At 36.5% G+C, this 12,747-nt stretch overlaps 1 protein-coding gene across 4 annotated transcripts; it reads right to left on the reverse strand.

Moving 5' to 3' along the window:
* Positions 1 to 1,554: 1,554 nt before the first annotated feature.
* LOC149803650 (putative T4-type lysozyme 2) lies at positions 1,555 to 7,642 on the reverse strand. 4 transcript variants are annotated; one of them, XM_089953395.1, is made up of 2 exons: positions 7,189 to 7,642; positions 1,555 to 3,719 (listed from the first exon to the last, which is right to left on the reverse strand). In XM_089953395.1, the coding sequence occupies exon 2, from the start codon at positions 3,709 to 3,711 to the stop codon at positions 3,244 to 3,246; it is 468 nt and encodes a 155-aa protein (XP_089809521.1). In that variant the 5' UTR covers positions 3,712 to 3,719; positions 7,189 to 7,642; the 3' UTR covers positions 1,555 to 3,243. The 4 variants fall into 4 exon arrangements, with proteins under 4 accessions (XP_089809521.1, XP_089809519.1, XP_089809522.1 ...); XM_089953393.1 differs by having other exon boundaries at positions 7,205 to 7,347; XM_089953396.1 differs by lacking the exon at positions 7,189 to 7,642 and adding an exon at positions 6,414 to 6,487.
* Between the last annotated feature and the right edge of the window lie 5,105 nt (positions 7,643 to 12,747).

The raw sequence follows: 12,747 nt of genomic DNA on the forward strand, positions 1-12,747 counted from the left end.
CCTTTTTCCTGAACCTCATAGATGAACAGCTTTCATGTACAGGTCGAATCCAAATGATTTGTATCAACATGTTAAATGTCAGGGTCCAAAATTGTGAGCTTGGTTTCCACTGGGAAGTTGCTTATTGATTTTGAGATAAAGAAAAGCACAAGGTTAATGCACCAGAAGTTGTTTTGATTTCCATAGAATATGTCAGGGTTCTAGTAGTCATGGTCCTAGTAGTCAAGGTTCTAGTAGTCAAGGTTCTAGTAGTCATGGTCCTAGTAGTCCTTTTTTATCAAACATAGACAGGCAGCACAAAAATAAAGGCAGCATACTGTTTAATGTGGAAAGAAGTTAAAAGCTTAAATGTATCTGTAACAGCAATGGTTAATTGGGGGTATTGTATGATCTGCCACTCTTCTGTTGACTTTTTCGATCTTACTGCAACTATATTTATTGAGAAAATGTATTAGTTATCTACCCTGGACCTACCCAAGGGCAGTAATTGAGCATGCTTTCCTGGATAAAGTTTGTCACTCATTATTGTCAAGTATATGACTAACCTGAAACTACCATACAGATCGATTGGAAACTCCTGGCCTAGCCCAACAAAATATCACCTATTCCCTATTGTTATGCAGTTAGGTTGCTGCCTACCAGGCCCACGAAATATCACCCTTTCCATGCCCCAAGCATTAGTCAGATCCTGGTGATATAGAGGGTTTCACGGTTAGTATCTCCCTTTGAAAACACCAGAGGGCATATCGGTGCAACTCACTTCCGGATAGTTCAGTCAATTAAGATGGCAGACGTAGATCAAGAAAATGTGACAGACCGCTCACATTCTGCAAGCAGGATCAATATCTCACTATCTTAAAAAGAAATTCTATCAATAGTTGATCAATTATTTTTACATCTTTTATTTTTTCACTAACTTTCGCTGCTCCCAGCTTTCAAATAAATATTATCTGCCCATTTCAGAACTTCATTATCTTTCCATTAATACCTTAAGCTCTAGTTTCTATTATTTGACTGTGCGAAAGTATATCGCTGCGTAAAAAGTTCTTGCAATTTATCTCGCTTGAAGAATAATGAAAATATATTTATTTTGTACAGCTTCAATTATAGCATAGAGGTTGAAGGACAATGAGAAGAAGAAAATATATAACTTCTTAAGGTTTTTTATTATTGATTTAGGCTGTTGCTTTTCTATTAATGTTTTTTTTTTATTATTTCAAAATGCACAAATGTCAAACACGCTTGAACAGACAGACGCACTTACGAGTCTCCTTGATTATTTTAATTTTATTTCCTTGAACGGTTGAAAATTTTAGAGTATACAATTTGGAGAAATATGATGTTAGACACACTATGCATGTATAGGACATTTGTGGCTCTCACCTGTCTGTCTGTATGTATGTCTGTCTTTCATCTGGTGCATGGGTATGTATAACCTCGAATGAATGTGTGTTCGCATACGTATACTACATAAACATACCTCTGGTTAAAAACAAGTATAGAATGATGCTAAGTTAGAAAGAGTGACTGATACATAAAGACAACAAATATGAATATTTGTGAGTATCCATTTATTATTGACTTGTAGAGTATGTTCTTACAAGCAGTCTCTTTTTTAAATCATACTGTTTTCAATTGTACATCCGGTCACGTGGATCAATATTCATTTAAAAGGCGAATCAAAGTAATATGACGGAATCTGTGAAATAATTGGATCTTTAAAACTTACATATTTGATGCAAGGAAAATTAAACAGAAATAAACTGATTTTAAGAAGGCTGTTCTAGATGAATTTGCTGGTGGCAATCAGAAATGTTGTCTAAAGACCCCAGCAAATTTGAGAGTTATTACGCGTCAGCATAATCAAAGAAAAATTATGCTGAAAGTTATTGCATGTACCGTCCAATATTTGATGTTTCAAAAGTCAAAACGAAAACGAAACTGAAGAAAAAAACACGTCATTGGGCATGTTATTTAATTTGAATATTGTACGATATTTACACCCAAATATGAGTAAATATTCTGTCTGCATTAATTACACTCCTTTATCGTTATGATAGCTAATGTAATTATTGCTTTGTTAAGTTCTTTTGAATACATTAAAATATTGTGTTCCATTTTTTTAAATATAGAAAACAAACGTTTCTGGTTTAAAAATATTCAGCATTACAAATCAGCTGACATATCGAATTCATGTTATAATTCTCTTATCGAACTTGTGTTATAACTTTCTTAACTTGTATTATAAACGAACTATTAACCTTGCGAAAATAACTGAGAAAGAAGGATACATCAACGTATGAAAAATGCAAATTGTTGAGATTGTTTTCGTTAAAGTTATATAACCAAAAATGTGCAATAAATTTTTAAAATTGGAGAGCAATGTAAAATGTTCCTACAAATTTATCTGAAATTATGGATAATGAATTTATATTATCTGGTATAGACAGTGTATTTAATTTAATTATTTGATATCCTTTAAGTATGGAAAGTAAATATTATTTAATTATCTGATATCATGTAAGTATGGACACTGAATCTAATTATCTGATTTAATGTCTATAATTATTCTCCTAGTATGAATAAAAGATGTTTGACATATATAACCGATTCATTGGTATAACCATAATGATCTGTAGTACAGCTAAGATACCTTCCTTTGTTGACTTTATATTTCGCTAACCAAGTGTAGAACAGTTAACTATCTGGAACTGGAAAATTTTTGTAGGCATGCGCATTGAAGCTAAGGGAGGTAATTTTAGGCGCTACGATCAGTAACTCCTTTGTAACCGGCTTTGTTATACTGTTATGATGCGTTGCTTTTGCCTTGGAGTGATACTGCTTTCCACTCATGCATCTGCATTTCAAATCATTGTCAACAACGCCGAATACACAGGTGTTCTGTTGTTACAGTTATTAATGCTAAGAAAGTGTTCTAAAGGATTTAATAGAAGAGAGACTGTAATTACCATCTGGATACAAATGTTTGTTGAAATAAATTAATTAGTAGCTATCGGCCCGATAATCAGAGTAAATAAAAAGTGGATATTCCAGCACGAATAATGTTTCCACCAAATTGTTGCCTGCCACCAGTCATGACAGAAAAAGTAGAGAATAACTTAATGGTCTAGAAATAAACGAAAAGGTAGAATTCTAAGCCAAAGCTTCATATGCTACTTTCTTTTTTTTATACTGTAAATTCAGTAAATTGAGAACAATACATATGCATGTGCAGAACTGAGTTTATCTGACCAATTTTCGTATTCTTTCAACAAGTCTCTTAGCCCTTGCGGTGACTTGTTTGTACCACATGCTGCTTTCCATCTCGTCTGCGGCTTTGGACCAGTCTTGTACATCCACAGCCTTTCTAAATTTTATAAACATTGCAAAATTGGTCTCTCCGAGGTTAAACATCATATTAACGATGACGAGCATAGCCTCTTCTGGAAGTGCAGAGAAATCTTTGAAAAGCCTGGAGCATCCCGCTAAAGTTGTTTGGATGTCCTTCCCAAAAACTTCCTCGACTCTCTCCTTGCTGACAGGAGTGCCTACTGGCTTGCCGTTTTCTGGGTCACACTTGGTGATAAGATGACCTATGCCAAAAGTCGGGTGGCCAAGGTGATCGTTATAGATTTCGTACTTAACTCCTTCGTCCCTCTCGAGGTCAACTCGTACTTTAGCCAAGAATTGGGAGTTGAAATGTGCAGCCATTTTTCAAGCTGCAAGAACAAATGTAGACTCTGTGTTATTACTACTTATTAGAAAGACACCTAACGGAAATAATACAAAACTGTTTGTCACCAAAAACGATTAAATAGTGATATCAATGGCGGATCTTATAGCTCCCCGCAAACACACCTACCTAAACACGGGTGCAGAATAATTGGCATGTTTCCTAGAGTTAGGTTTCTTTATACTTAAATGGTTAAAATTATGTCTAGAAGCACATAAAATGCAGGGGCTTTACCCCATGGGCCCCCCACAATGGTTCCATCTTGCCTACTTGTTTACGCTCCACCTAACAATACTTCTAAGAGAATTACTTTGTAATAGTATTATTACCCTTTGTCTGTCCAACAGCTAATTGTGACTAGTGTGGATTATAAGTACACCGTTGTTGGAAGCATCGTGTACATATATGTGTCAGTGTCTGTGCGAGTCCAACACGTTCTCGTGCATAGTAGATCAACAAACTGTTCTTTGACACTTTTTTTTAAATTTTCTGACATCACTGACCATGTTGTACTGCCGATAGTACTATTGATGTCTGAGTGGCTACATCCATGAACGGCGTTTGGGGGTGGCAAGTGGGGCGACCACCCCAGGCTCCGCTCTTGAGGGGGCCACGCGCTTCAGGTCTAAGGTCATCCTTATGAGTTTGTCAAGCTATATTCTCCAGTAAATTGGAAACGCTGATACAGGCCGTACGTAATGCACGCAAAGTTGCGAAGTCAACTTAGTCAACTTCGTAACGCAATTAACAGGTGGCAGCACAGATGCAGACAGATGCAGCCATTTTCTGAACGCCACTAGCAGGCAGCAGCTGTCCGATAACTTGGATCTCAGTTTTTCAAATTTTCGCATGGTTGCGCGGGAGCCGTCGGGCTGGGTGGGCGACGTCCCGTCAATCTCTAGTCTATGGTCATTCCTGTCCAGGTACCCGGATAGCCTATAGATACCAGAGCAATATAGTTCAGTCTGCTGATACCGATACTCAGGCCCCGCGCGGTCATGGTCGTCCCTAGGCCCCGCGTACTCCTAACGCCGTCTCTGGCTACATCGTGCGCTTCTTACTTTTTAGGAGATGAAGCATATTTTGAAACGGGATGCATAAACAATTCAGTGCTGAAATAAACAAAGTTGTGTTTGTCTGTTACCTTTTTTTAATTTTTTTGTTTTGTTTTTTGTATATCTTGCTGAAATTCGTCTCTTTGAATTCCATATAATAGCGAACATGTATTTCAGAAACCTTTAGCGATAACCATGAACGCTCTACTGATATTGAGGCAGATTAGTACAGTACCGAATATGTTTCGGGGCGGTATCTGGGGGGAGTTGAACCGTTTTTATGTTTATTTTCCCCTACAAATCAGAGCAGGAGTAATTATTTTGAAGCAGCATTGGCGGGGCTGGTGATTTTTTTTAAACAATCGCAGCCCCCCCCCCCCAAAAAAAAGTATAAAAATAAACACAACAAAATGAAAAATAATTAAATAGTCGTATCAAAGGTTGTTAGGTGATAACATGTCTTTATTTACGTTCATATACACAGGAGTTTGACGTTTCTTCAATAAAATACGAATATATGTGACAACAAGAAATCACCTTATCTGTACCATAAATATACAAATATACATGTATAGTACATATAATGTGATTTCGTGTTGTCACAGATTTCGTCGTATTTTATTGAGAAAACGTTAAACTCCTGTGCTTCAAATAGTTTGCTGCAATGTGCTTGACGTTGCACATTTGGAAATCTCCGAGCATACTGAAGGATACCAGAAACCTTAAAATTCCGTGAGAATAAATCTGCATGAAACTCATTTATTTGTAATTTAATGTTACTGGCAGTTTGTGAAAGGACCAATTAAAGTGCGACAAATAGTAGGGATAGACTTCAACCATCTGTAGAGTTATGAAAATTACGTGTCATGCAGCGTTTCAGCATTTTGGTTTCGATTTCTTCAATACACCCTTTATATTCGCTTTTAAGAGGAGTCAGTCTGCAAAAAACAAAGATACTGTTCTGCCGTAGCATAACGCGCCTGCAGATCAATTCTATGCTCTACTGATTACTCCTAACAAAATACACAGACTCAGATCTGCCGGCGCATTATGCGCTGGCAGATTTGGGTCTGTTTAGTTTGCAGTTGGACTCGCTGTATAAGCGAGAACAGACGGTAAGCACAGGTCTAAAGCAAATCTATACGCTCTTCTTCAGAAACGATAAGCTGCCATCGCCATGACGAGATATGTGTGAAATCAAAACGATTTGTTATATCAACCACAAGAGTCAACGATTACAATGCGTTGACACGTTTATGTAGATATGAATACAAATTGCGGTTACTGTTATTAAACACCGAAATACACTGAAAAACCGAAACACACATGTATTTACATGCTCTCTGTGTATATATCGGTGTACACACACGAATTACGATGTTTTTGTTTGAATACTAATATAAAGAAAAATATGATTTATGTGATTTTGATATGAATTATTTACTTTTTTCCTATTTTATTCATATAATGGCGTCACTCGGTCGTACTTGATTCGGCAGATAAGATAAACAAGTAATCGTAGTAATATATACACAGAATGAAAGTGAAAATAATCAAAAGTATTCGCAGACATTATATTATATATTTACTTTAACTTTTGAATAATATGAATTAAACCGACTTACACCGTCCGTTCTGGAGATTACCTCAGTTCCGAAACGATCAGTCTCTATCATAACACATCCGTTCCCGAACGGAACGATCGGCCGTTTATTATACCAATCAAGAACGACTAATTGACTAGTGCTATAACAAGGAGTCAAGTCAATAATTTGTATCAAAATCGTTCAAATCATATTTTATTTTGTTCTTTATTATTACTAAACAAAAACAAATCATAATTTCCTGTATTTACACCGATATATACACTGAGAACATGTAAATAGATGTGTATTTCGAAGTGTATTTCGGTTTTTCAGTGTATTTCGGTGTTACTAAACCCGAAATATTGGTAGATCTTTATTTTACTGACGTTTTCACGTGTTAATTATATATATATATATATATATATATATATATATATATATATATATATATATACTTCCTAGTCTTGCAAAGATCATGGCATTGTATCATCAAATATTCATGAGCGACATACAAGATTATAATTCACATGCATGCTGTCCTGCATGAAGCGAACATCTTTTTTCCAGGCCCCATCTACAACGTTATCATCATTATCTCTCTCTCTCTCTCTCTCTCATACGTATATTTGATAAGTCCTACAGCATATAAGATCTACATCAGTAATAATCAGTAATCTGTGTTATCTCTTATTCGGTACGACTTAAGTCAATATCGAGAGTAAACACCTACTGTACAGGAGGTGCTCGACGCGAGCTTGGTGTTAAAAACAGCAATAACCTGAAGGAAAAGAAAGAAGAAAACAAAACGTCATACCGAGTGACCAAATTACCTCATATTACCCCGATAAAAGGCCCCTGTCTGTCATATAATAAAACAGTCTCAATGGTTCTATGGTATAGTGGGATTCCCATATTTTCAGTATTTGTCTGTATAGCGCCACCTATCGTGTGCTTACGTTATATACACTGGATGTCCGTAAGATGCTAGTTCCGCATTACCATTTAATTTCGAGAAAATGTTCGGTTTGCTGAAGAGTACAATAACTTAACAATTCACACATGAATATCACCTAGTCTTACAAAGTAAGACATAGCACATGTTATTTTTGTTTAGTGCAATGTCTTATTTCCTACATAACGGGTTTGTATAGCGTGTTCCGATATCTGTTGACATTGGAACGAGTAACATGGTCGACATGTACTTTCATACTCATTTTGGTGAGCCCCGTCTGATCGATAATCACGTCACCACTCCATCGTCACAGGTGGTTACAGATTCATTGCTTTAATTCTATCAGATAAGTCTCTGTTGTTGGAGGGCACAGGTGATAGAATGAAGGCCATGGAAATAGCGTCCATTCTTCTAGCTGATTTACACTTTGTGCAACATAGACAGATACATGCCACAGTACAAATATTTTTTTCGGTATTACTGTGATATCAGAGTAACTCCCCTTGCATAACCTGGAGAGAGAATATATATGTTGTTGTTGTTGTTGTTGTAGGGTTTAACGCCATTTTTCAGCACAAGATAGGCTATACATGGCGGCCAGTATAATTGGTGGAGGAAGAACCCTGGAAAACCCCGGGAAGAACCACCGACCCACGATAAGCTACTGGCAGGCTTTCTCACGTACCAACGTTAGCCGAGGCTGAGACTCGAACTCAGGCAGACAGAGGTGAGATGGCAGTGATCCGTAACGGTGAGCGCTTTAGACCACTCGGCCACTCGGGGCCCCGAGAATATATATATATATATATATATATATATATATATATATATATATATATATATATATATATAATAGAAAGTAGTTCATATAATGAGATAACCACCTAGCCACCTTTGTGATAATTTGGCTGTTCTTTCTTTTCTTTTCTGTTACAGCTCCGTAGCTCAGCTGTTCGCCACTCGCTTCCACACAGCTGTCAAACATAAAATCAATGAATACAATTAAATGTTTGAATTTTCAAGAATGATTTTTTTTAATGTTGGAAAAAGATAATACAAAAATCATTCTAGAGTAAAATCAGGAAAGTCCGATAACAGTATTACGGTATTACTTGTACAGCACATTGTAAGAGTTTAAACAATATGCAATAGTAATGTACAACGAGCTCCAAAACAAATAGGTCGTATTCTAACATAGTCCATGATGAAAGATAAAAAGATAAAGCCATGAAACCGTAGAAGTTAATCATTATTCAAACAGTGTCATAATCTTGTGTGTAGGAGTGGTGGTTTTTTGGGTTTTTTTTTTTAGGGGGGTCATTTTTTTTTTACAGTGTCTCTTGTTAATCTTTCCTTTTGACAATATAATTGTATTAAACGATACGTTTTCCATTTCGACAATATTATTCTTTACTATATAACTATCAATCCTCTGCCCAAGAATGAGCAAGAATTTCACCGTCAAATTCCAAAATTAGGAAAACAATACTTTCGTTTTCCGATTCCGTTTTACCGTACTCTCAAAGAAGTCTGGAGCGACTATTCTTCATTGTTTCCTGGTTACAAATGAGCAAGCGTGAAAAACCATGCCGTAGCCTCACTTTGCATTTAAATGGAAAGAGCGGATATTCTCCTTAACAAATCTGTATCATCGAGTTCCAACAATTTCTTCAATTCCGCTGTAAATAACTGTAAAAATAATGCTGTTATTTTTATGTCACGTACCTAATGGAGCCTCTCACAATGTCCCACCAAAAACATTTAAAACGCTATCAGCTGGACTTCGGATATAAACTTTCCTTGTTATTCAGCAGGTCGTATCTTTTATATATACATACATATATATATATATATATATATATATATATATATATATATATATATATATATATATATATATATATATATATGTGTGTGTGTGTGTGTGTGTGTGTGTGTTTACTTACCCAATACGTCGAGGAACTCGTATTATTAACAGTGACAGTAATGACAATGAGTGACCATTAGTACACGCGCTTCAGACATTAAACTAATATTCATGCTGTTCAAAATTATTAAATTGGGTTGATGACTTGAGGATGCTAGTCAAATCTCGTTTGTCATTGTAGCGTCATGTTCGTATTAGAAAGATTGAAATGTTAAGCAATTTCTTTCTTTGCAGAAACATGTTGGGGATTTTATTAATTTATCTGAAAATCGATAGGTATATATAAAAAAAACATCGTTATCATGGTAATCCGATATTGATTTCAAGATTACGTCTTGTTGTCAGCATACAAAAATCCAGATGATGACTCGACGCTGCGCTTCTGGTTTTAATCTGGATTGTGTGATGCTGTTATCTCAATGTCATCTATAAGCTTACCTGTTTGAAAATGTTGAACGAGTTATAAAGGCGTCGATATAGTCGAGTTCATCAGTAGAACAATACACTGAAAGTTTAAATTCTGTTAAAAATATTTCCCTTCTTGTTCTTTTTTCTTTTTTAAAATCTAAATTGTTTGTTGAATATTCGCTCGTATGCTGTGGGTAGCGTACGACCTACATTTCGAGTGTCGACTGGTCCGCCACCTGTTGCTTTGTCTTGTGCTTTGTTTCTTCCTTTTTAGATTAACTCATATAATGTTATTTCGAGCTCTGACTTACCGTCATCTCGTGCCATTTGGTGTGAAGAGCCAGAAGAGGATACATTAAACTCAGCTCTGTATTTTATTTTTACTTAATCGAGAGGCTATAATAAAAGCCTTCAGTATTTTATATTACGTGTTCCTAGGTACCAATGCCATTGCATTTTTTCAAGTTCTTTGAATGTTCTAGTCCTTTTCTAATCTGTGAAAGTGTTCAAAATTAACGAAAGTTTGTAGTTTTTATTACAATTGTAACGGTATTATTAGATGCAATGTCATTCCAGCACACATTCTTTGTTCCTGTGATAACTGTTTCGTGAGCCTGTGTTATTTAATTATTTTTATGTTAAAACAATTTAAAGTAATGTAGTTTGTATAGCTATAATGTAAAATGTTTATCTGCCAACCAAAAATCGCTTGTCATCATAGCACGACGAAGTACTGAACAGCTACACACTTTCAATTTTATACAAGGTATAACCTATACCGAAATATAAGAGAAGACTTTACACAGAAACTGTTCTACATGCAAACTGTTTCTTGCAATATAATTAATTCTTTTAAATTTTCTTACATTTTTCCACAATGAAGCTTTAGTTGTTATTCGTTTCTCTGCTGTAACTAAACTTTCATCAGTAATATTTTAGCTCTAATTGTTTAATTTACTGTATGTGTCTTTCCTCTTCTTGCATAATTGTTTTCTTTGAACACCTGAGTGAATCGAATTGTTCTTACTCGTTAGGATGTATGTTATTCTTTTTTATTTTTTTACATGAGTCGCTAGGTTCCATATCTCCTGTGTAGAGTAGAAAAAATTTAAAAGTTTTTAAGAAAAATATAAATCACCCTTTATCATTGTTTTTAATTGTATTTTTAGTGGATCGTTCTGAAACTCTGTAATGCCTTGATCGTCTTAAGTTAATATTATATCTACAAATCACCGTGCTCTCGCAAACGTTTGTTAGAGTTATTGCCCTTTTTGTGTTCAGCTGAATGCTGTTGTTGTTGTTGTAGGGTTTTAATGCCATTTTTCAGCACAAGATAGACTATACATGACAGAAAGTATAAATGGCGGAGGAAGAACCCAGGAAAACAACGGAAAGGACCACCGACCCACGAGAAGCTATTGTCAAGCTTTCCCACATAACCACATTGGCCGAATCCGAGACTCGAACCCACGCAGACAGAGGTGAGATGGCAGTGATCCGTAACGGTGAGCGCTTTAGACCACTCGGGACCCCCAGCTGAATGCAGTGTAAGACGTAATCATATGAGCACAACTTGACTTTCATTTTTATGTATCAGCGTGATACTCAATGTCCATTATGATCATCACCAGGGATTATCATATTGAAAAATGTTTGTGCTCCATAAAGTTTTTAAGAGCTCTTGTCCTTTTTTGCTTACAGCTGGATGTAATATATGACAAAATATTGTGAATGCGGCAACGCTTTGATATTATGGTCATCTTAATAAGATCTGAATATTGACCAGTCATTATCCTCACACTGTTTTCGAAAGAGGAAGGCAGATTTACTCATAACTCATCTCTAACACAGGGTTAGAGGTAGGATGCAGGTGAATCACCGTGAGAAAATTGGAAGGTGGAAGCATAGACAGTGGAAGCTATTTTATTATCACGTGCATAGTTCATCATCAATTATAATAAAGTGTGTGTGTGTGTGTGTGTGTGTGTGTGTGTGTGTGTGTGTGATTTAAATTTTTTTTAACGTATCTTTAACAATTTTTCAGTCATATCGCTACGATGTCTACAGTGTAACAGTTTTTAGTGTTGTTGTTGTTGGGTTTAACGCCATTTTTCAGCACACGATAGGCTATACATGGCGGCCAGTATTAATGGTGGAGGAAGAACCCGGGAAATTCCCAGAAAGAACCACCGACCCTCGAGAAGCTACTGGCCAGTTTATAGTGATGTCTAGCACTGGGGCATTATGCCGCAGACATGTATCATGATGTCCCACGCAGTCACATTATCCTGACACCAGGCCGACCAGTCCTAACACTAACATCTTAATGCTGATCTCCAAGCGAGGCATCTGATAGTATCATTTTTATAAGTCTTTGATATGACTCGACAGGGGATCGAACCCACGGCCTCCCGCATCCGAGGAGGACGCTATAACCACTAGGCCACCGGAGCGGTCATAATATAATAGAGTATCAGTTGAAGCTCAAAAGGGTTTGTGCAATATGTATTCCGCATTTGTTGACTAAGTCAGACACGAATTGAAATCGCTAAAGAGCTAGTCGCGAAATATGAAATGAGTGACCAGACACCCCGATTCAAGAGCAAATGATAAAGTTTGGATATGAGAAACCGAGCAGAGACCATGGGGCGCTCGCGTAGTCGAACAGTCAAGAGGGTATTCAGTGCAAAAGGTCAGGTCGTCCTGATACCCATGCTACACTCTGCTAGTGTCACTTGACATTTGTATGTCTCTAAAGCACTGCACAAAGTTACAGAACACTAACGAGAAACCCGTCTGCGCACCGGTAATCAATGTAGCCATCTATTCCTTGGCCAATAAATCAGCTCCTCACCCGTGGTGATATTTACTGGCGGTTTAGGGCTGATGTGGCCTATTAACTAAAACCTGCAATGTACATTTTATAGACTTACCGGTATTTCTCGCGGCTGTGGAGCTATATCGGCTGAGGGGTTCTTTTGGGACATTTATATTTTATTTCTGGAGCAAATTCTATCTTTGGCGACTTGTAAATCGACGTGGAGTAGCACAACCCTCTAACCCTCTGTCATGTGTACATTTTTAAT

The sequence above is a fragment of the Sinohyriopsis cumingii genome, chromosome 3 (assembly GCF_028554795.1).
Source record: "Sinohyriopsis cumingii isolate HCF-2022 chromosome 3, ASM2855479v2, whole genome shotgun sequence".
Lineage (NCBI taxonomy): Eukaryota > Metazoa > Mollusca > Bivalvia > Unionida > Unionidae > Sinohyriopsis > Sinohyriopsis cumingii.

Coding starts and splice junctions, on each gene's coding strand:
- LOC149803650 (XM_089953395.1), bottom strand. CDS start 3,711: ATGGCTGCACATTTCAACTCCCAATTCTTGGCTAAAGTACGAGTTGAC.